The sequence below is a fragment of the Perna viridis genome, chromosome 11 (genome assembly GCF_037379345.1).
Source record: "Perna viridis isolate PV_CMFRI_1.1 ecotype Kerala chromosome 11, ASM3737934v1, whole genome shotgun sequence".
NCBI classification, from domain to species: domain Eukaryota; kingdom Metazoa; phylum Mollusca; class Bivalvia; order Mytilida; family Mytilidae; genus Perna; species Perna viridis.
The window spans coordinates 36388841-36413499 of record NC_142455.1 but is presented as its reverse complement, the minus strand read 5'-3'; the positions used below and the strand labels follow the sequence as shown (position 1 = coordinate 36413499).

Below are 24659 nucleotides of genomic sequence, written 5' to 3'. Positions count from 1 at the left end.
TTGGATATTGTAAATGTTTTCTGGTATTAAGGACCCTGAGATGAAAATTCAGGCAGTAAGGACAGTGGAGAAATGATAAAGTTTGTCAATTGTAATCTTTCTCATTCACTGTGGAAAACTTTACCAATTATCAATAACACTCAACATGATATGTAACCAGGACATTCAGAGTATTTTGTTTTACATATTCTTTAGACCGGTTTGATGGGTGGTAAAACATAAATAGTTGCACTGTATAATTAATAAAAAATACTTTTTATTCCAATTCATTCTTTGCTTTGTAACAGAATAAAGTACATATTAAATTTGTGATAGCTAAGACGTTTTCAAAATGATTTGTACTGCCATTGTATCATTGTATATGGCCAAACTTGTTTATTTGGATCATTTGAAGCACGTAAGGAATATACATCCACTGTAGAATTTCATTGGACTCTGATATAACATATTGATAGATTTTTATTGTTCTTCCAGAGATTTTCTTTTTTTAAAATAATATTTTATACGTTCATTTTGGAATGAAAAGTAATGATAAAAGAATTTAAAAGCTCAGTAATACTTAGAAAACACTGTACAGGGTTACAAAATAGGGTTATCACTACCAATCTGATGTTTACTAATCACTAGGGTAACAGTTCTTAGTTCATTCAGTCATGGTGGTGTTTCAACCATAAATGAATGTCATCTTATTTAAATTGTTTATTATGACTATATTTTTTGACATAATTTTAGTACTAGTGCTATCAAATATAACTGCTGAAGATTTATATGTAGTACTCTTATATTCACTTCACTCACTTCCTTATTATGTTACTCAATGGTTCCCATGGATAGACTAGTTTATTTGGAGTAAAGAATAGGGACAGGGAAGCAGTATATTATTAGTACCCAGAAGTTTATTTCTTCTTCCTCTGCTTTTCATCAACCAGTTCTATCCATTGGTAACCAGAAGCTGAACTAGAATGAATCAATTAAGTTTGTCTGTATTTGAATTTCACATACTAAATAATTTTCATGGAGATTATGTTTCTTCTGAGTAACATCCCTTTAATGTGCATAGAATTATTTTCCCTGTTTGTTGCATTGTCTTGTTAGATTTAGTTAAATGTTAAATATGTCTACAAATATGTACATATGTAATGTTTATTTTTTTCTTAGAAAATTTAGTAGTAAAACATTTTATCTATCATAGTATAAAGTATAGATATATTAACATGATTTTTATTAAACTAAATGATTGCAATTTAAACACCTTGTCTTTTTACTTATACATCGTTAGAAAGAGAGGGGGTATACTGTCGTATCCCTGTCTGTTCTTCTGTCGATACTGCCGTCTTGTCAGTCCATCAGTCCATCCAAGTGTCAGCCTATCATACATTTTACAGCCGAATTTTTTGTAACATATCCCACCCTTTTGATATTTTGACAGGTGTCATGTCATTGGATTTGATTTTTTGACTATACTAATGTTGGGATGTACGATATAACTCGGGTTGAATTTTCCCAATAAAATGAGGGCAAAAATGAATGCATCTAATAATTTCTGAATTTACAAATAATTAGTATGTGGAAACTGTAAACTGAGAATTATTACTTTTAATTCAGAAATGATTGGCTATTATTGTCACTATTAGTAAAAATACAATTCTATTGTTCAATATTGAAATAAAATCAGCTTTGGTAATGGTAAAAAAAAAGTCAATGATACGTGTTCGCAATTAAAACCATTCACATTTTTTACGGTAATTTACAAATTGTTGGCTGTATAATAAATAAAAATCATCCATAAACTGGATGCTTAGATGATAAGGGTAACAACAAAATTACCGAACACTTATCAAATCAATAATCAAGTCAAGTCCAAAATATATCTAGCAAAATAGATATTACACCACTGCAGCAACTGGTGCTGCAATGATCCTGACTTGGTACAGGCATGTCAAACGAAATTGTGGGTTAAATCTAGATTTTACAGCATGCTAACTCTTCCTTTACAAAAGAAAAAAAAATACTCATTACTTTGGAAGAAAATGAGTCATTTTCGACCAGGGACTGCTATCTACAAAAGAATTCAGTAAGGAGACCTTTTGAGACGCATTTCCGCATAGTCTGTTACGCAGATATTTATGGTGTTCAAGGAAATCAGAGTAGTTAGTATTTGCTCTAGCGTATAGAATCAATTGTGAAATATGAACACAATATACAGGAGATGAAGGTGTATTGCTGCACTGGTAAGGAAAATTTATTATAATAAAATTAAGGTTGTCTCTTTTATCATGAATCTTAGTGCCGAGGTTACCACTGTTGTCAAATTCGAGATATAAATCCAAAAAAGATAATGATCAACTGTAGTAATAATAAATGCAGGAAATGAAATAGATAGATTGTGGTTTAACGTCCTATGGCAGATATTTTATATTATATAAGACGAGAATGTTTGATCAAACAAACATACCCTGTTGAGTACTACACAGGCAAAATTATTTCACGTGATTTTCACACGAATTTCACATGATTTTCACCTGAATTGAGCAAATAAACTAAGTGACAGAGTTCACGTGAAATTCGGTTGAAAGGAGCCTTCGCGTGAAATTCACATGAAATTCGTGTTTAGTGAATTTCACATGAATTTCATGTGAAGCTCAATTAACATGAATTTCACGTGAAAAATATTTGTCTGTGTAGTCCAACATGCTGAAGTGGATTTTTAATGTGATAGCGCATAGAAGCAACAGTCCACAGGTAGACAATGTCATCTCAGTGGATACATTTTCTGACTCCAACTAGTCATCATTCGGACCCAAATATGACGTGTGCTTGAGTGGGAAGCAGTGACTATCAATTTAAATCGTTTTGCTGGGGATTGGACCAAGTTCAAGATGCCAACACCACCATAGAACTTTCAAAAGTCATTAAGTTTCATTACTTTGATCAAAAGCTTATTCACATATTTTTAAAAGTAGAAAAAATATTACATTCTGTAATTGTTTGAATGACATATGAACTAAGAAATTAAAAATCCATTAGCGGGGTATTGATTGCATATTGCCATGGGTACACAGAGGCTAACAATTCAGATTGGAAAGATCCTTGTCCAATTTCCAGATCTTGGTCAACAGTTTCTTTATATGAATGAATTTTAAATGTATGTTTCTTCCAATATGTCTTCATACGGTTTTTCATATGTTAATTCATCTCTGACCTGAAAATAAAACAACAAAACATTAAAAAAATGAGAAGGTCCTGTAATAGCCCTTAGAGAAATAGAAGAAATCAAGGAGTCCTGTAATAGCCCTTATGGAAATAGAAGAAATCGGAGGGTCCTGTAATAGCCCTTAGGAAAATAGAAGAAATCAGTGGGTCCTTAAATAAGCCGTAGGGAAATAGAAGAAATCGGAGGATCCTGTAATAGCCCGTAGTGAAATAGAAGAAATCAGAGGGTCCTGTAAAAGCCCTTAGAGAGATAGAAGAAATTAAAGAATTTTGCAACAAATTCGTAATCCTTAGAACTTTGATTGTGTTAGTTCTCATACTAATTTGTGTCTTGTAATGATTATGGTATGTAGTAAACATGATAGAAAGCTATCACAGAAACCTGGTGAAGAGGTAATGTAAATTAGAAAAGCTATCACAGAAACTTGGTGAAATAAATTTAAGTTTTGTTTTTTGTAAATCATTCACTGTTCCTATTGGTGAATGTTTTTTGTAACATTTTTGTGATTGCAAATTTTTACATTAATATAATAACCTTTTCTGCCCTTTTAAGAACTCGAATGATATTTTGCCCTGCCACCTTGCTCAGGTCTTCCTCCATCCAATTTCTACTCACAAGTTCTCTAAACAGATTTGGAAATTTTGATACATCCTCTAAACCTTTTGGTACTCTGTTCAAATACAATTTACATATTTAGATTTTGTTCATATAAGGTGGAATAGAAGAATTCAGTAAATATATTTAGGTATATGCCTTCCTTATTCCTTTGTACTATATTCCAACACCATACAGATATAAGAATAAGAGATGTGGTATGATTGTCAAAGAGATAGTCATCCACCAAATTCGAAGCAACGAACAATATCAACTTCTGCAGGTCATTACACGATTTCCAATGATAGGCAAAACCGTTCATAAAGCAAGCTGTAAAAGGCCCCAAAATAAATGATGTCAAACTGTTCATAAAAGACGAAAATCGACCTGGACTATAGAAAAAACGTAAAACGAATAACAATGTACATAAAAACAACGGCAACCACTGGACAACGGGAATATAATTATTCGTTTTAAGTAAAAGGTTAAGCAGTGTTTATGTTGGCCATCCATCGGTTGATATTCTTTCAATAGAAACTGGTTGATTTATAAATGGGAGGGGCGCCATTCTAAGTGTTGTCAGTCCATCTTTCCAATGTGCAAGTAAAACACAAAGAAATGGTAATATTTTTCAAGACATTATTTGCCCATGTGGATTTAAATGTAGAAAATATCCAGATTAGTCCAACCATTCTAGTATCATTAAAGACTGTTGGTGAATTAAGTATTAGCCCTAAAATTTGCAATACCAGAATGTATGAAAGCACTTAAAAATAGACATATTTTATGTAAACTTTCCCTGTTTGATGCTTAAAAACTCCTTACACTGGTATTCCATTGAAATCACTTCCAACGCCAACATGGTCAACACCAATCCTGTTCTTTATATACTCAACATGATCTGAAATGAACTACTGTAATGTTTGTCATCTCAACTTTTATTTTACTCCAGCATTCTACGGGAGGTCTGATGAGCTACTTTCTGACTTGGTGTCATCCTATGGAAGAACAAAGGTCTCTTACTTTGTAGGCGTTAACATTTTGGTCTGATGTTAAATCAGGATTCTGTTTGTTCGTTTGTTTGTTTGTTGTTTGTTGTTTTTTGTTTGTTTGTTTGTTTGTTTGTTTGTTTTGTTTTGTTTCTTTTATAGTTGTTTCTTTTTTAATTCATTGTAAATAAATGGTGGTTGACTATTTAATAACGGTTAGCTATTCTAGATCTATGTTAGTTCTTCATACGTTATGCCAGAACTTGCCGTAACTACCCAGACTTTTTGTATCCAATTAGACTTTTTACAATAAAGCTTCTGGAAAAGGGTTATGTTGCTACAAGATTGAAGTCATCACTACAAAAGTTCTATGGTCGTCATCGCGGATCGTATCCTTTAGAACCATGAAAACATATTTGTTCAACGTGTCATAGTTTGCCTTTCCCCTTTCCTCTACCTTGAACTTGACTTTTTATGAGCAACTTGGTGGGTGTTTCTAGAAAAGCAGGGGACGCTTACTCCACCGGTGCACCTGGTTCATATTCCCAGTTTGTAGTGAAGTCCGAGGTACTCATTTACTTTTGCTACTTTGCATATATTGTTTTGATATTTTTGTGTGTTCTTTTTTGTGTGTGTCTGTTGTCTATATCTGGTCTTTGTCCCTGGATTACATTCTTTTGATTTTCACTAGAATCTTGGTTCCCTTGATGACTCCTTCACGATACAGGATAAACGATACGCTCTTGTTTCATGAACAATACCACGTGTCTTTTGCTGACTTTTGTTCCTAGGATACTTACTTTGGTAAACAGGCCACTGGAGATAATTCTTAAGAAAGTTAATCCGTAACGATATATCATAGAGACCGTTCTTTTACACGTGTTACATACCTGCAACGTCTTTCTCCGTAGCTTTGTCTGTGCAAGTTATAAAACCTGGATACAAATTAACCATGACGATCCCACCATTCTTTTTCTGTAAATTACGTAGATGGAATCATAACAAATTTTATAGCAATATACCTAGTGTGTGTGTGGTATAAAAATAAGGTTTTTTTATTTGAGTGTATCCAGCAAATTCGAATATATATTCCCTCGAGTACACGTAAGTGGTTCTTGGAAGCAGAAATATCGTGTAAACACTCATAAATGGTTAATAATACATCTTAGCTTTGTTCTCACTAGCCACGAAGTGATCAGAAAAAAAGGTAGACAGATAATTTCTCACAGTTCGAGTGTTGTGCAAAATGTAAATATTGAATTAGACCGTAAATATTTTGTCGAGAAAATGGCCCACTAACGTAAAACTCACAATTAGATCTAAAACATCATCTTGTACATTTCTAGTAACATGACATAAGCTATATACAGAACTGTGACTGAATATAACAGGTGCCCGTGATACAGCTATGGCATCAATCATGGTTTTCTTAGAGACATGGGATAGATCTACCAACATTCCAAGGCGGTTCATTTCTTTGACAACTATCTGGAAAGCAAAACCTTATTTTCACGTATTTTAACATGTACCAAATTTCTGATTGAAAAACAAAGGGTAAATTTTGACATATCAAGAACTTGACATGAAGTATAAAACAATTCTGTAAATAACAATTTGTTCAGAAAATAAATTGTGTTTATTTGGTTCTTGGTTGATTGATTGATTGATTGATTGGTAGACACTAACTTGTGAAAAGCTTTTCCTTTTAATTAGTATTTGCCCTCTAGAACGATTAGTTAACTTATCCAAGAACATTCCATCGAATAAGGTATGTCAGACATACTGCTTTGTCTGGTTATGGCTACTCAGTAAATGTTTAAAATAAAACCATGATTTAAATTTTGTCGTTCACAATTTTAAGTTTTACTTCTGACAATAATCATCAGTATTGATAGTGCAGATTTATTATATAGATAGCAGTGGTTTATCCAATGTTCCCAGTGTAATAAATGTCGGTAATTCACACAGTGAAATAAATTCGGTAATTTCACTCTTTGACTTTCTCCCGACAAAACGTCACAACACGAATATCAATCCGCTGCTCACAAAATTGAAAATTCGTGATAAAAAAAGCAATGACCAATGGAGGAAATCTATATAAAAAACAGGATAATAACCGAAACATGACCACTCGTGCAAGTACGCATGAAGATTTAATTCGTGCGCGGAACAAGTTCCGTACACTCTTTAAATCTAGGCGTTCTTCGGCACTCGCGATTATATTAGGTTATTCTTTCCAATTAATTATTATATTATTACCCCGGACAAACACAAGTGTGTTAATGTACATTAATGTATCGCCCAATATTTCGAAATAACCTAGTAACAATATTTTCGAGAATTATTTCATTTATAAACCTTCCCAAATGTTGTCAGTCCATTGTGTCTTGGCAATGAGGAGTTACCATCTACCATATTATTGTCTGCCCTGTAAAAATCACATTTACTTAGAGAGTATAGGCCAAGATCATGGCCGTTTAAGTAAGTATTTTTATACAAAAAGCAAATATTGTTTTCGTGAAATTCACATGAATTAACTGATCTTTACGTAAACTCAGTCGCAAATATTATTTGCTTAATTCAGGTAATTCAGGTAATAAATAATTTTGCCTGTGTGGTTCATCAGTTAAGCATAAAGGAGATGGATTTTTGTATTTTAAAAAGTGGAAAGTTGAATGGTTTCTTGACTTCGTACAAATACATACAAGTAATCACTGAATAATTCCAGGAAAACATCATTTCATTGTTATTTTTAGAGTTGTTGAAGAAGCACTACCCATGATTATCATTCATCTTTTCATACATGTAGTTTCTCTGGAATATCGGTTGATGTATAACATTAAAATGTATTTCTGGTTTTACAGTGGAAAGAAAATAAAGGGTAAGTATGTTACACAGTTTGTTCGAATTGAGAAAAAAGGATTGTTTCGTTTTGATTGACACTAATTCTCTCAGAATAACACAGTATAAAATGTCGATGTAAATTGCAGAATCTGTATGACAATAATAAATCACAAATAGAGAATTTCTGTATCATTCCCAACACCACTCTTATAAAATTCAATTTACCAGGGAGTATTACAGTTATGGGTTAGTGTCATGTACCGTACACCTAGATCATAGAACATTCTTAGAGTCGCCAGGCTGCTGTTTATGGCATGACCACCTTCAACACCCATCAAACTAGCAAACTTTCTTTCATTAAAAGTTTCCTGAATTCCTGAAACAGTATTCAAAATCCACGATTTTCAAACTCTTTAGTGTATTGCATATATAATTGTTAAAACTTTAAAGTATAAGAACATTGAAAGTCGAGGGACGACGAACGGATACATATACAAAGAATTAAAAAAAAAGAAAATACTATAGGTCTTCTGTATTTTGTTTATATTTTTTTGTTTTTCTATATTCTTCATTACAATTGTGTATATTCTAGATATGTACGCCTGTTGTTATACTGAATATCAAATTAATGCTTATTTTTTTAACCCCTAGCGTAGGTTAATTTATCACACCTTCACCAGATGGATTGTCCAAACTAGTTATATCGACACGTTTGCTGTTGACAATAGGTATTGGTCTTACTTTGATCACGTTAATTACACCATTTTACGTAGAAAAAAACTTAGGTATTTATGAACTAACTTATAAAACGTAAGTACTTTTAAAACTTGATATTTATGGCCATGCCATATAAACCAAAATTTACCAACCGTCAGCAGTATATAATGTACTTATATTTGTGAATCTTATATTCCACACTACACCAAATGTTTACTATGTAAGCGTTGACTAGAGAAAACTTTTGTGCGTGTGCATAGTAACAGTAAGGGGACAAATTCCAAGTGCATGTGACCTGAACGTAGAGACTGCAAAGACAAAACTAAATACAATTACATAAAAATGAGAAATGGAAAACAAGACATCACTTAAAAAAAAACTAAAGCACAAGTAGTATGAAATACAAAAAAGATAGTAGTGGCATCGGGAGTTCCGGGCGGGTAAGCATGTACTGCCCTGCCTGCGGCATCCCTCATGTTACCGGGCGGGTAAGCATGTACTGCCCTGCCTGCGGCATCCCTCATGTTACCGGGCGGGTAAGCATGTACTGCCCTGCCTGCGGCATCCCTCATGTTACCGGGCGGGTAAGCATGTACTGCCCTGCCTGCGGCATCCCTCATGTTACCGGGCGGGTAAGCATGTACTGCTCTGCCTGCGGCATCCCTCATGTTACCGGGCGGGTAAGCATGTACTGCTCTGCCTGCGGCATCCCTCATGTTACCAGTGAGTTTAATATACATGTTTACTAACCGCTAACGCTATCAACTAGGAATGTTAGGAATGTTAGGAATGTTGGGTATTTGTAGACTACATCTATCAACTAGGAATGTTGGGTAATTGTAGACTAACTTTTTGACTACATCTATCTGCTCTAATGTCCTCTGAACAGTCTTCACGTGTTGAATTTCACAGGAGACGTAAATAGACCAGAATTGAAAATAACACAGACTGTACTTACTATGCTTTACCTGAGAAACATTTCGAATGATATTGAATTATAAATTTTATTTTTATCTTAGTTTATGAGTTCGATCATTATAGAGGGACATGGAAGTTTATTCATTTGACAGCTACATATAAATTATCACTTCATATAACAGAAATAATTCGTATGGCCTCGTGGTAAACCATTTCAAAACAGAACTTTTTGCTGAATAATAAAAAAAATTAAAAAAAAACTTAGTTACGAAAGATTCCTTTAATACCCGGTTGAAAATCGTAAAATAATGATAAAGCCTTTCATACACAGTATTAAAAGTCTTATTTTTGTATTTTAATTTAGTGAAGGCCTGAAATTTATTTCTGTACATTACCTGCCCTGATAGTTTACCCTCCCTAATTCGGGGTATATCAGTGTGGGTATACGTTGTCTGATTTTTGTTGTACTGGTCTCTGAGGTCTTGACTGAAGTCAACCGAGTATACTTTATTTCCAACGTTGGCGTAAAATTCATATGGTAGATCATTATGTCTGAAATAAATTTTAAATGCTGATGACAATTACAAAGTATGATTTTAAAAGTGTTCATAGCCAGTCTATGACCAATCGAGGCCCTGTATTTGCCAATATTTAAAGATAAATTACTGAAAGAATACACATGCTAGTATCCCCCATAAAACATGATATTTATTTGTGGCATTAGTCTTCAAAGTTAACATCACACTGATTATAAATCTTTGATTAGTTGAATATCTAATCATTTGTTTGAAAAGTACTAACATTTTTCCACACTTTTACGTTCATTTGGTATAAACCCCAAAGAAAGTGACCAGAATGAACAGATAAATTATGTCTTTTACAGCTTGGAATTGAATAAGTCTAACATTTATTGGACATTTTTTCTCTCTTGTCGATACAGTTATTTTAGTTTATCACACGTTTTTGAAATGAAGAAAAGAAATAAAATACCTAACGCGACTCTAGACGTCTTTTCAATTTCAGTTTATGAACTGAAAAAATATGACACTCACCCATCAACTAAAGGATAGTGATCCAAAATACATTTTGAAAAGTCCAAGTTAGGATCTGCAGCTCTAGGATTTTTCACACATCTTTGGAACGGTGCGTCCGGTTTAGATGCAGCAGAATTTCCATCTGAAGGCGAGTCCCTGTACACAATTTCCTTCGGTTTATTTGCCAGGACACCAATAACAATAAACAAAATGATGAACGCACAGAAAAGTCCAGCAACTATAAATAGGAGTGTCCTGTTCCGGATTACACGACTGTTTGGTAAGATCTCCATGTTTGTTGTGTCTTGGAGATGAAGTTATCCCGATCTGTTTGTTTAGATCAATGTGTAATAAACACGATGATAAATAGAAATGTACTGCATTATATCAATACGAAGAATGTCTTTTTGGGGTTAAATAATCTAACAAGATAATGCCGAATTTAAAATAACCGAGGGTTGGTAATTCAATTTAAGGAAATGAACTACCTTTTCTGAAGCATTTTAAATTATCATTTTTTTTATATGTTTTTACGATGTACACACATGTCTACGAATATTAAAAGTAATGTCTGAAAGTTCTACACCACTAAGTTTTTGGTATACTCTTGTCTTTATGGTCGTCATCATGAACTCGTGGACCATAATGGTGTATCCATCTAAACAATGAGAACCGATTTGTTCACCATGCCATTTTATAAGCATGCAACTCAGCAAGTGTTTGTAGAAAAGCAGAGGACGCTTACCTTACCGGTATACCCAGTCCATGATCCATGTTTTTTTTGTTTTTTTGTTTCTTTGTTTTTTTTGTTTTTGTTTGTTTTTGTTTTTTGTTTTATTTTTTGTTTTGTTTTTTTGTTTTTTTGGTTTTTTGTGTAGTCCGGGTTGTTCATTTACTTTTATTTCTTTATACTTATTATTTTAGTTATATCGTGTTCTCTGTTGTATGTTTTCCCTGTCTGGTCTTTAACCATAGGAATGAATTCTTTTGACCTCCGTTCGAATCTTGGTTTTCTAGATTACTTTTTGACACTAAAACTATCAGTAATCGAATTAATCACAACACCCTCTTTATATTTTATATTAAAATAGCTCGCCATCTCCCAGAACAGATCAATTGACTATATTTGACAAACATTAACGAAGGAAGTTTCTGATCATATAACACCATGAACTTGAGCTACATGTAAGTTTAAAAAATTTCTTACAATACATAAAGCATGTCCATGCAAGCCCAGGCCAGGACATTCCAAAACATATATCGTTACTGGTTTCGAAATACATTTATCACGATATAATTATATCCAGATCTCGATTTTATTATATCGATATAATCGAATTGTGTATTTGTAAAGGGTGTCGGTAATCCAAGAAACGAAACAAGACGAAATCTGTTAAGTAATTAAAAAAGAAAATTCCTTGTTTGTTCTATCTCTTAGTTCCATTTCAAATGAGATCTAGCTCTGTGTAATAAGGAATGGTTATTAATATCTCACAACCTCTCTAGTAAAAATAGTTTTTAAAGCACCAAGCATACAAAAATACCCCATTCTTATCTACAGTAAACAAATAATCTGTTGAAAACACTGTTTAGTGTTGGGATATGAGTACAATGAAAATACAATCAAACGAGTTTGTTTTTGTTTTTTTTTCAGTGTATCTTTTTCATTCCATGAAACAGATTTTTTTATAAACACGCTATCATATCATATCGGACCAATACTTTCGGTTGGTATTGAAGTGTGGGACTATTTCTGGGTCGATACGGCATTGACATTCGATGTCAATATCTATCTTCAAAGTTAATACTATTGTCCGCCTTTTAAGTATCTGTATTTATAAAAAAAAATGTCAGTTTGTGATTCATGCATGTCAAACCCCACCCCACTACCCCCCCCCCCCAACAAAAAAAAACAAAACAAAACAAAAAAGTTTGAATACTTATTTACAAACAGTTACAATCCAAAAAATTGTTCACCTTCTTAAATGAATGAATCATTCCTTATAAATGAATTATTTCCTTCAAAAAGAAAACAAAAACACAACAATAAAATGCATCTCAAACAGACAGATTTCTCCGTGTTTAATTTGATAATTAAATTTCTCCTAACATAAGAAAACAAAATGAACTGAACTGACACTTAAGATGGAATCTATAATACTTATTACCATGTAAATATGATACTGTATTCACTTTCTTTTAATTTCGTATAATATGTTTATTATCTATTTAAACTCTCCAATAGGCGACAAATATAAGTGTATATAATATAAAATTGTCATGTGCTGTGTTTACTGGAAAGTTCACTCATATTCAAGGAGTAGGCTATGATCCTAAACAGTTACATTGTAATAGTATGATGAAAAAATATACATCGCCGAAATTGCACTGTTCGAACTCCAAGTCCATCTAAACATCTGTTTCTTCTAAGATATCTTCATATGGTTTTTCGAATTTGAGGTTATCCCTGACCTAAGTGAAGAAATGAATATTAACAATATGACTAGCAAACAAATTTGACTTAGTTTTTTGTTTGTTGTACAACATCGTCATCCCATTATTGTACAGTTCTTCTTTTCATTGTATGAGTTCTGGTTTGTTTATCCATCTTCTCATTGTACGAAGTCTGGTTAGTTTACTTACTTTTGGTCCACAAGACATGCTTACCTTTCAAATACCTGATGTCACTCCCAATTTTGTGGGGGTTTATATTACTACATTGTGTATGTTAATCATCTCTGTTTCCACGTTTAAGAAAAGTACTTGGATTTCGATGCATCTGAATTGTCATAACATTGAAGCTTCTGTACTTTTTGCCAATATTCAACGATTTCAAAAAATTTAGTTATGTAGTACTATAACTAGTATATAATACAAACTTCTTCCGCTCTTTTTAAAACTTTAATTATGTTTTGTCCAGCAAGTTTTCCTAAGTCTTCCTCCGTCCAATTTCTTCTAACTAGCTCAGCAAACAGAGATGGATATTTGGACACATCCTCTAAACCTTTTGGTACTCTATAAAACAATAATATCTGTACAGAAAAACTAATTACATTTATATCTATACAGAATACTGCCATAGATTGCTTGGCTGAAAAAAAATATGGCCAAAATATTTGAATGGTGGATTTGAAGTTCTCTGCAGTTATGCACATATCATTTGGTCATGCAATATGTTGTAAGTTAAATTATTTATAGTGACGTTTCTATGTATAATTCAAAACTTTATCATCCTAATAGCAAGACCAAGTAAGGCCAATATTAGAGAAGTCATTTATCTGATACACGAACAATAAAAAGCAAAGAGATAAAACAAACATGACTCAGATATTATAGCCCTCCACAAAATAACAACAACAAATCGCTATCTATAGTAAGAGTTAAATGGAAGTGTTTGTAAAAATCAGGCAAAATGGGAAAAATCAGAAACATGCATGTCACTGATATAGACAATGTAATATCATTCAAGGATACTTCCTCTATTTGAAAAGAACACATCATGATGTGGAAAATCTTGTATATTTTCCTTGATTCTGATGGCCCAAATAGTCAAATTACACTATCAAAATGATGGGTTTTTTATACTATGTTTCACTCTCTGCCTGATTCTTACAGAGAATGATACTTAACGCACTCCGTTTTAAAATAAAATGGAATATTCCACATAGCAAAAATTATGTACACATGATTTTCACCTGAGTTCAACAAATATTTGAGACAAAGTTCATGTGTGAATCGAGTCTTCACGAGAATGTCATGTGAACATTCCACATGAAACTTATATTCAGAGAATTTCACGTAAAAATAATTTGATTTTCACGTTAATTTCCATTTTAATCTCACGTGAATTTCACATAAAGCTTAACTCACAAGAATTACATGTGAACAATATTTACCTGTGTAGAAACACACAGGTGTGATTTGCACTTTTCTTTAAAAAACCGAATAGGTTAAATCTTACACTTCTATTCCATCATAGTCGCCTCCGATACCAACATGTTCAATTCCAATCTTGTTCTTTATATATTCAATATGATCTGAAATTATATCGTCATATATTTGAATAAAAATTTAACAGAATAAAAAAGAAAAAGAATAAAAAGAAAAGAAAAGAAAAGAAAAGGAAAAGAGAAGAGAAGAGAAGTGAAGAGAAGAGAAGAAAAGAGAACAAAAGAAGAAAGGGACTAGAAAGAGTGCAAGATTTATAAAATATATCACATGACAAATTATAATTCCAAGCACCATATGATTCAGCTTTTAAGTACCAGTCCATATAAAATTGAGAAACTGTCCATTATAATAGATGACTCATGGTGTCGAAAACTACATATGCTATATTTTAGTGTAACGATAATTTTTTTTGTATATTTGTATATTGATCATCTTGCTGTCATTTAATATTTTTGTGTATAGGGAAATGGCAAGTTTCTTAGTCAATACAAACAATTCATCTTTCACCAAAAACATATCTATAATAAAATATCCTAACACGTTATTAATTATGACTTACTTGCTACATCTGTGATGGTGGCGTTTAATGAACATGTAACAAAATATGGATAGAAATTTACCATTACTATTCCGCCATTCTTTTTCTGTGACACAAAGAGAAAACAAGAACAATAAATGTAGATGTGCATATTATCTTAAGAAAAAATGAGTAAAAGTAAGTACTGATAAACATTAAAATACTACAGCATCAAAACAAACGGGCAATTCATAGACATCAAAGTCTAAGTACAAGGTCAGAAAATAGGTTATAGAGATGATATACATACTCAACCGAATAAGTTGGTTGTTTTTTTTAGCAAGAATGTTTTCAAGAAATAATGCAAATGGTAATAAATTTATTGTCTTAAGCGGTTGTTCCTCGTGAATGTATAAAAGAGTAATCAATGTAACCAACAAACAAAACAATGTAATCCAGGGACAAAGACACAACAAAGAACATTAGATAACAAACATAATATATACAAAGCAACAAAAGTAAATGAGCAACTCGGACTCCGCTAAAATCTGGGAGCATGGATCAGGTGCACCGGTAGGGTAATCATCCATTATTAAAGTATTGTTCCTTTTAGTAAAAAGAAATTTTGAGTAAGACACTATTATACTTACAACCATAAGTAAAACTTCATCTTGTACATTTCTTGTTGAGTTACACAAATGGTAAGCCGAACTATGACTGAATATAACAGGTGCCCGTGATACAGCTATGGCATCAATCATGGTTTTCTTAGAGACATGGGATAGATCTACCAACATTCCAAGGCGGTTCATTTCTTTCACAACAATCTGGAAAGCAAAACCTAAGATGTTTGTTAGTTTACAATATTAAGAAAAATAAATTAGATGAAAACAGAACCCAATATAAGCGATGAATTGCATAGTGTCAAAGTCAACTACAATAAAGTTTATTCATCTGCTTGTTCTTTCTGCATCATTAAACAATAATTTTAAAACCAAAATGAAAATTTCTGGACAACAATGTATGAGCATTGTTTATTTACATACTTAATGTATGCAAAAAAACTTAAAAGAGTTAGTATTTATTAATTCTTAATTTCACTTTGTGGTGGTAGAATGACGATCATCGATCATTCAAAACCATCATTCAATAAATTAACAGCACCGCCATATTAAACCTTACAAAAGCTATAAGTTAACAATGTTAACAATGTTAGAAATGGACTCACCATATAGTACGATAAATTGTATGGTTGTTTCGATTATTGATTCACATACCTTTCCAAATTTCGTAAGTCCATTGTGTCTTGGCCAAGAAGAGTTTCCATCAACCTTATGGCTGTCTACCCTATTAAAAAGAGCAATCAAGGGAACCAAGGTTATAGCGGTAATCAAACGAATGTAATCCAGGGACAAAGACCAGACATGGAAAACAGACATACACAACAAAGAACTTAAAGTAACTAAAATCATACATACAAAGTAACAAAAGTAAATGAGCAACTCGGACTCCACTAAAACCTGGGAGCATGGACCAGGTGCACCGGTAGGGTAAGTGTCCTCTGCTTTTCTAGAAACACCCGCCGAGTTGCTCATAAAACTTCAAGTCCGGGTAGACAAACGAGGAAAGGAAAACTATGACCCGTTGAATAAATCAGTTTTCATGGTGCTGATGGATACACCATAACGATCCACAAGTTCATGATGACGACCATAAAACTTCTGTAGTGATGACTTCAATCTTGTAGCAACATAGTAAAAAGTAAATGGGTTTTTACCTCATGTTACATGATGTTAAATACAAATGTACTAATTATCATATTAATATTGCAGTTTTCGGTAAGCCGTACACGTGTTTCTAGGAGTAACTTTTCATCAGCAGTATAAAAATAAGACTAATAGGAAGATCTATATTCAAACATGAATTAGATCAGAGAAGTACTCATAACCTAAAATATGGAAATAGGAAGGGGTCATTGACGTGTTGTAATGCCCCGGGCATTATGTGACAATACCCTCTTGACATTGACACACATTGATAAGTACATCAAAACCTTGTTTGATAGTTTTCTGTCATTTTACAGGATTGGGTCGATTGCTACTATACACTACAAATAATAATTAAGTATTGATGCTAGTCGAGTTGAATAACTCTCTCCTCCAAAATATTTTTTTTCTTTCTAGTTAAATAATTAAACAGTAGTTTCTTATGTAAATGGCATTATCATGATAAATTGACTGTCTAAGTGACAGTGTTTTTGACTAAAACGTTGACATAGCCTCGAGCCACAGGCGAGGGCTTTATCAATTTGGAAGGTGATATCAATTCCAAAGGACACATTAGTTTATCGATGTTCTGTACTAGCAACTAATATGTTCATTTCATAGAAGAATATGAAAATCCGCTTCAGATTTTACAGCATGGACAGATAAGCTTACCTTTCTAATTAGGCTCTTATATTTTCAAATATGTTTAATGTATCTCGCTTTTACATATTTACCACAAAACTTACCATGGAGGATTACAGTTGTGAGTCAATGTCATATAACGTACTCCAAGATCATAGAACATTCTCAGAGTCGCCAGACTGCTGTTTATGGAATGGCCGCCTTCAACACCCATCAAACTAGCAAATTTCCCTTCATCAAATGCTCTTTTTATTTCTAAAGAAAGTTTTTATTTGTTTATAGATAAATATCGGAAGCATTTTAAAGCTTGTAGAGTTCATTGGGCAGAATATATATGAGATGAAACACGAACTTCTTTCAGTAGTCTCCATATTTCTTCAATGAAAATTGTTATTGTTTGCAGTTGTGGAACAACGGGGTTCTGGGTTTGGAAAATAAATTCATTAATTACGTGCATTCTGTTGGGGTAAAATTGGACTAATAATTTATTTTTCCTGGTACCAAATGTCTCGATGTACTGCTGTTGTTAGCGACATCCTGTAAGCCATATGTGAAACTTACATTTTTGTTTCATTTGTCGCATATCAACAATACCTGTAAGTCGTCATATAATACAAAACAATGACAATGTAATCCTAAGCAATGACTATCTGTAAAGGCACGTTTACACGATCAATGTTGGTCATCATCATTTTTCAAAAGTTTTTGATGAAATCTTTGGTCAATGAAAATTTTGTTATAGTTGTCTGTTTACACGATCAAAGTTTAGTAATTGAAATCCGTCATACTGGAAAGAAGTCAAGCACCTGTTTTGTTTGTTTTTATTGTCATTCCGAAAACTCGTTTTGATTGGTCATTTTCCATCAAAGTCCGTCAAAGTCAATTAAAAACAGTATGGAGTTCTATTCCATTAAAGTTTGTCAAAGTTCATCAAAGTTTTTGTCAATGTTTTTGATATGCGTTTACATAGTCAAACTTTGTTAAAGGAAACTTTGACAAAGATTTTGATCGCGTAAACGGGCCTAAAGACTAACCATCGGCACTGTCCACGTATTTGAGGAAGCTTGGATATTTGTTAATTAATTTCTTGATCACGTCCACTTGTTCTAACGTTCTCTGTACAGCATTTTTATGCTGTGTTCTACATGAAACGTAAATAGACCAAAACTGAAACGAGAAATACAAAGAATTAGCTGTAATCCTGTTCCATCAGATACTATTTCTATTGTAAAGATAAGGAAGAATGTAGTCAAACATGCTGAACGAGCAACCATTTAGTTTTTATTGGAATCTAGGATGATATTTTCTATCCTGTCTTTATTTTGAAAAAGTATAGGTTTTTGCATAATTTTTGTTCTCTTTTTTAATATAAGCACCTCTTCAACCTCGAAGTGAATAAAGACGATCCTACAGAGGAATCAAAATGTAATTTATAAAGCAATCTCCGAAACAGTACAGGGACGAAGGAGCTACCAACCTCTGTTTCGAAGATTGTATACAAAGATACCAGCGACATAAATTATCATTAAGATAAATAAACAAGATAATAGAAGATGTTAGAATATGTTTAGTACCTGTGCAGATAGCTTGCCTGCCCGGATACGTGGTATGTCAGTATGGGTATATACAGTCAAGTTACCGTATTGAACTCTCAGGTCTTGGCTAAAATCAACGGAGTACACTTTATTTTTCACGTTGTCGTGAAACTCCATAGCAAGATCATTATGCCTGAAAAAAAAAAGCGAGTTACATTCTTCAGTAATTTCTTTCCCATTCTCAAGCTTTGCTGTTTTGTTCGCCAATCAAAGTGCCCACTGAGGTCTCGGCTAAATGATACAAAAAGGACCATACATGATTATTTTACATATGAATAAAGGAAACAAATAAAAAAAAGTTGTATACGACAATGTGTCAGTCGCTTAATGGAATGACAAAATCATAAGTCGTATTGAATAAGCTTGTAGAATCTTACCCGTCAACCAATGGATAATGCTCCAGTATACATTTAGCATATTCTAGATTTGGGTTCATTGATGTTGGATTCTTCCTACATTTTTGACATGACCCACTCGATCTACTAACAACACGTGAACCGGAAACTGCAGCCTCTCCTGTCTCTTGCGTCCCTGTCGGAGAATCTCTATATTCAACCTGGTTAGATTTGTTCGCCAATACACCGATGACGATGAATAAAATAAGAAATGCACAGAAAATACCAGTACCAATTAATAGGAGTGTCCTGTTCCGGATGACACGACTATCGGCTAAGATTTCCATGTTAGAAGTATCTTAGAGATGAAGTTATCCCGACCTGTTTGTTTTGATGAGTAGTATTATTACAACGATAAGTTTAAATGACATTGTTATTTATGCTATGTTACTCTGTACATATGGATTACTGTCTGAGCCTTCGACATTCATTCACAGGCTTAAAATGATGTTAATTCTAGGATAAATCGCACAACTGATAGATTTACATAATAACAATGATTTGTGCTGTACGTTTTGTTTTTTCTGTAATTACTGTCTGTTTAGTCCCATTGTGTTGTGCGCTGTGTTTTTCTTCCATTGTTCTTTTGTGACCCCCCTACAGGATTTCGGGGGAAAATTAAGCAAACCAAAAACAAAAACAAAAACAAAACTATAAACACTGTCATCATCTTATTTACTCGTGATGTATATATATATTCTTGGGGGCTAGCTACAGCCTGAACTGTGGTGTGAGGCTTTCCTCGTCGTTCACTGAAGACAAATGGGTGGCCATGGGCTGACATTTTCATCCAGGTGGGGTTGTTGTCTCTTTGGCTTGTTTCCATTTCGCCTTAGCTGTCCAATTTGGTATATATTTTTCCCCATTACGCCTTAGTAAAATTTTGAGTGAACTAAGGCGAAATGGGAACTTGTGTAAACATGTAATTAAGTGCTGCTTTGTGTTTATGTAGCAATTAAACTTTATGTACACATATTACAAGAACGGATATGTAGATCTTTATATTGTTTGTTGGTATTTTGTAGTTATTTCATTTTTTATTTATTCTGTGAATGATGAAGCGGAATTTGTTTTTTTTTGTAATTGTTTTGAGAATGGGCCATATATAATAATCAATGAAGCTTCGAGATGGTGAAGCTACATCTCCAAAGTAAATGTAGTTCTTCTCACTACAGTAATGAGGCTGGAGATGGCGACAATATCTGGTTGTGACACTAGCATACATGTACTTCAATGGTTAGAATTATTATAGGATTTTTACATATTCGTAATAAGTACTTTGATAATAACTTTATTAGTTTAATCCAATCATATGCACATACACTCATTAAATTTATTTTTAAAATATCATATTTCATTTTTTAACTCTATTTTTTTTTTGTTTCTTTATTGGTCCCTGAATTGTATGTGTACTCATACACGAAAAATTACATATATTTTAAAAGTATTTTTTTCATTGAAAAGTATTCAAAGACTTTAAATTATAGCTTAAGAAGAAAAAAAATGATAAAAATTGATTTTTTAATTGTTTTGTCTTAATCATGGTAACAACACCTCACTTTCACGAAAGAGTTCTCCTGTATTTCAGCAGTTCAGAACCGAGCCATGAAATTTTATATGGGGGTTGGAAAATACACCCCTAATGATGCAGTAGCTGGTGATATGGGTTGGAAACCCTCATACGTTCAACAATGGGGTAACATTTTAGACAATGGTCTAGATGTAGTAAAATGGATGTAGATAGAATTAATTATAAAGTTTTTAAGTGGTCTATTAGAAAAGGCAGTTATAGAATTAAAAACTGGAGTTACCAAGTTATGGAAATGTTAAAATTTTATGATAAGGAACAATTTTGTAATATAGAAGTAAATATACTTGATAAGAGCACCATATGTCAATTAGAGGAAAACATGTTTAATAAATATAAAACTGACTGGTGTAACAGAATGAGTCAGTATGGCCAAGGTAATAAATTAAGAACATGTGAATTGTTTAAATTTTCATATTTCACTGAACAATATTTGTTGCAAAATATACCTTTACGGTTTCGTAGTGCATTTGCAAAATTTAGATGTGGTGTAGCACCTTTTAAGATTGAAACTGGTCGTTATGAAAGGTTAGCATTAAACGAAAGATTAAGTCTCAGTTGTAATGATATGGAGGATGAAAACCATGTATTATTAACATGCCCATTGTATGATGATCTAAGACAGTCACTATTTTCAGATATTATTAGTTATAATGAAAATGTTTTTTTTCATTGTCTGATGATGATAAATTTATATTTTTATTTAACAATGAAAATGTATGTAGCTTAGTTGCCAAAACCTGTCATAGTATTTTACTGAGAAGAAATGGTATTTTATATCATTAATCTGATACTTTTTATAAATCATACCTTTTTGAACTGTATTTTAGATGTATATATTACTTTGTTCTCAATAGTCCCTCCTAATTCTTTTTAGAATGGCTCATGCATTTTAATTTGTATGTTTTATATCTTATTGTTATCATGTTTTATATGAATGTATGTGGTGAGACTTTGAAAAACTATTGAACTTTTATAACAGAAAAATATATAAATTCCCATTTCGCCTTAGTACTTTTTTACCGTTTTTTCACCCGTAATTCACAGCTAAGGCGAAATGGGAACACATCACATCTACCCAAAAGAACTTGAGATCAAGGATACTACAGCCACTGTGAAGTCAGCCTCATATCTTAACCTAAACTTAGAAATCGATGGTAAGGAAAATAATTGACCAAGCTTTACGACAAACATGATGACTTTTCATTCAGAATTGTCAACTTTCCTTTCATATGTGGCAACATCCAATCAGCAACTGCGTATGGAGTGTTCATATCACAACTCATAAGTTAGGCCAGAGCTTGCCGAAACTATGCAGACTTTTTGTATCGCACTAGAACTCTAACAAATAGGCTTCTGGAACAGGGTTATGTTGCTACAAGATTGAAGTCATCACTACAGAAGTTTTATGGTCGTCATCATGAACTCATGGATCGTTATGGTGTATCCATCTGCACCATGAAAACTGATTTATTCAACGGGTTATAGTTTTCCTTTCCTCGTTTGTCAACCCCGGACTTGACTTTTTATGAGCAACTCGATGTATCAAATCCCCGAAATTAGGATTGTTTAAAGATAACACGTCATCTATATCGCGGAAACTGAGATTAAAGGATCTAGCTAAACGATATTCTTTCTTTCGGACCAGATCAGGTATAAAGTCAGCCTCAAAAGAGTGACGGAAAAGATCAGCAAGTAAAGGAGCACAATTTGTTCCCATTGGAATGCCGACCGTTTGTTGAAAAACACGTCCACCACACTGGACAAATATGTTTTAGATTAAAAATTCCAGCATTCTGTAAACATCTTCCTCTGCATATTTGGAAGATGATTTGGAATTATTTCTTACAAAGTATGAGGAATCTTTACCAAGAACTATATATTTGTATCTAGGTGTACCATCTTGTGAAACAATATAATAGACATTCCTACGCTTTTACTGGAGTTATATAGTTAAATTCTATTAAGTGCTCGTTGAAGGCCCCTAATTCTAAAACGGTTGGGCTGTAACCCCCAAAATCAATACCAAACTTCTTCTTGTCGTTTGGAACCTTGGGATAAAATTTCATGAAGATCAGCCAACTAACACTCAAGTAATTGCACGAAAACCAAGTGTCTATGAATGACGACAACAGGGCCATACCAATAAACGACTATATTTTTTTGCGGCCGCATAAACAAGATAGCAACCATAAAACTAAAGCACTTCCAATATTAACTCCCACAAAAAAAAACCAGTGACATCAGGTGCTCTGGAAGGGTGAACATTTCCTGCTCCACCAGCATCACACGTCATTTTGTGAATAATTTTAATTTAGCGTCAATTTTGGACAGGTTGACAATTCAAATAGATGAATTATCTTGTTTATTCTGTGAGAGAGAAACTGACTGTGTATCAGTCAATCAAATTGTGATGACGACCATAAAATGTGTAGCGATAATATCAACAATATGCCGAACATACCCGTCTTTGAAGTTTAATTAGTTTCCCCATCTACTAAACAAGAAATTTGCCTTTCAAAGGAAGAAGTTGTCCAACAATTTTGACTCAAGAAGTTTTTGGTAGGACTTATCATAAGGACCATTTCAACAATTGAAAGTTTCTTTTAATCTATCATAGTTTTCAAGATATTGACTGAAAAATGTAAAAACAAATGTCATTTACCCCTTTCAAGGGTAATAACTCTTACGAGGAGTCGTCTGACAACTTTTATCCCTGAAGACTTTTGTAGTCCTAATAATAAGGATTATTTCACCGATTGAAAAAATTTGGCTAAACCTAACGGTTTTGGAGATATAATACGAAAAACTACTGTCTAACTCCCATGTTCTATTTTTAGTAACAGTGGCAATGTTTTTCGACAGATCCAAAATCCCCACATCAGTTCTATACAGGATACACCAAGGCACATTCATATCCCGTTTGGTTCTAATTGATCAAATAATGTCAAATGAGGAAAAGATTTTTGAAAGAAATAACATTAAAAACAGCAAAAAAAAAAAAAAAAAAAAAACTTAAAAAAGGGCAATAATTCCAACATGGCTTAATGGATTAAAACGAATATTTGATCACAGATAGATCTCATCATGCTAAACACTTTTAACACGTTAGAATTTAGCTAAACCTAACGATTTTGAAGATATATGCGAAAAACTACTGCCTGGCCCTTATGTTCTATTTTTAGTAATAGCAGCCATGTTTTCCGACAGAAAAAATTTCCACATCAGTTCTATGCAGGATACCCCAAGGAACATTAAATACCAAGTTTGGTTTCAAATGGTCAAGTAGTGTCAGAGGAGGAGATTTTTGAAAGAAATAACAAAAAATAACAGAAATAGTTGAAAAGGGGCAATAACTCCAACATGGCTCAACGGATTAAAACCAAAATTTGATTACAGACATCTAATCATGCTGAACATTTTTACACTCTGTCAGAATTTAGTTTAACCTAACAGTTTTGGAGATATATGTAAAAAAATACTGTCTTACCCCTATGTTCTATTTTAGTACAGCGGCCATATTTTCCAATGAATCAAAAAATCTCCACATCAATTCTATGCAGTATACCCCAAGGAACATTCACACCAAATTTGATTCTAATTGGTCAAGTAGTTTCAGAGGAGAAGAGTTTTGTATAATTGTTGACGTCAACGGACGCCAGGTGAGCTAAAAAGTCAGTGAACAAATCACATGACAATAACTGATCAACTTTGAAATGTATAATACTGGAGATATGGGGATATTGGCAGTTTGTTTTCTGTACTTATCTATATATCTATAAATATTCGATTGAATTACTTTAAATGAAGTTGACAATATTTGTTAAGATATGAGTCTTGAATACTGTATATATTTTTGACTGTTTGTAGCAAAAGGAAATCAAGATGTCATTAA

The 24659-nt window shown here is 33.0% G+C and overlaps 2 protein-coding genes, 1 long non-coding RNA gene and 1 pseudogene across 5 annotated transcripts; 2 read left to right on the top strand and 2 right to left on the bottom strand.

Moving 5' to 3' along the window:
* Nucleotides 1–2900: 2900 nt before the first annotated feature.
* Nucleotides 2901–10705, bottom strand: LOC148603940 (dipeptidase 1-like). Of its 3 annotated transcripts, none has more exons than XM_088553695.1 (11): nucleotides 10329–10701; nucleotides 9672–9828; nucleotides 9226–9290; nucleotides 9109–9176; nucleotides 7867–8017; nucleotides 7156–7243; nucleotides 6109–6285; nucleotides 5688–5772; nucleotides 4634–4709; nucleotides 3749–3884; nucleotides 2901–3202 (listed from the first exon to the last, which is right to left on the bottom strand). In XM_088553695.1, the coding sequence occupies exons 1-11, from the start codon at nucleotides 10601–10603 to the stop codon at nucleotides 3140–3142; spliced, it is 1341 nt and encodes a 446-aa protein (XP_088409821.1). In that variant the 5' UTR covers nucleotides 10604–10701; the 3' UTR covers nucleotides 2901–3139. The 3 variants fall into 3 exon arrangements, 2 of the variants coding, with proteins under 2 accessions (XP_088409821.1, XP_088409822.1); XM_088553696.1 differs by having other exon boundaries at nucleotides 7156–7225; nucleotides 10329–10699; XR_015916865.1 differs by lacking the exon at nucleotides 2901–3202 and having other exon boundaries at nucleotides 3812–3884; nucleotides 4634–4806; nucleotides 10329–10705.
* Nucleotides 8188–14807, top strand: LOC148603939 (uncharacterized). Its single transcript, XR_015916866.1, has 5 exons — nucleotides 8188–8451; nucleotides 10300–10590; nucleotides 11402–11495; nucleotides 13380–13488; nucleotides 14389–14807. It is a non-coding gene; the product is annotated as an uncharacterized LOC148603939 (long non-coding RNA).
* LOC148603938 (dipeptidase 1-like) lies at nucleotides 12363–19525 on the bottom strand. The gene is made up of 10 exons (XM_088553694.1): nucleotides 19159–19525; nucleotides 18761–18914; nucleotides 18221–18353; nucleotides 17291–17441; nucleotides 16056–16125; nucleotides 15429–15605; nucleotides 14821–14905; nucleotides 14272–14347; nucleotides 13190–13325; nucleotides 12363–12782 (listed from the first exon to the last, which is right to left on the bottom strand). Exons 1-10 carry the CDS (start codon nucleotides 19461–19463, stop codon nucleotides 12720–12722), a joined length of 1350 nt encoding a protein of 449 aa, XP_088409820.1. The 5' UTR covers nucleotides 19464–19525; the 3' UTR covers nucleotides 12363–12719.
* Nucleotides 19526–20736: 1211 nt separating this feature from the next.
* On the top strand, nucleotides 20737–21649 carry LOC148603937 (uncharacterized; annotated as a pseudogene).
* Nucleotides 21650–24659: the final 3010 nt, after the last annotated feature.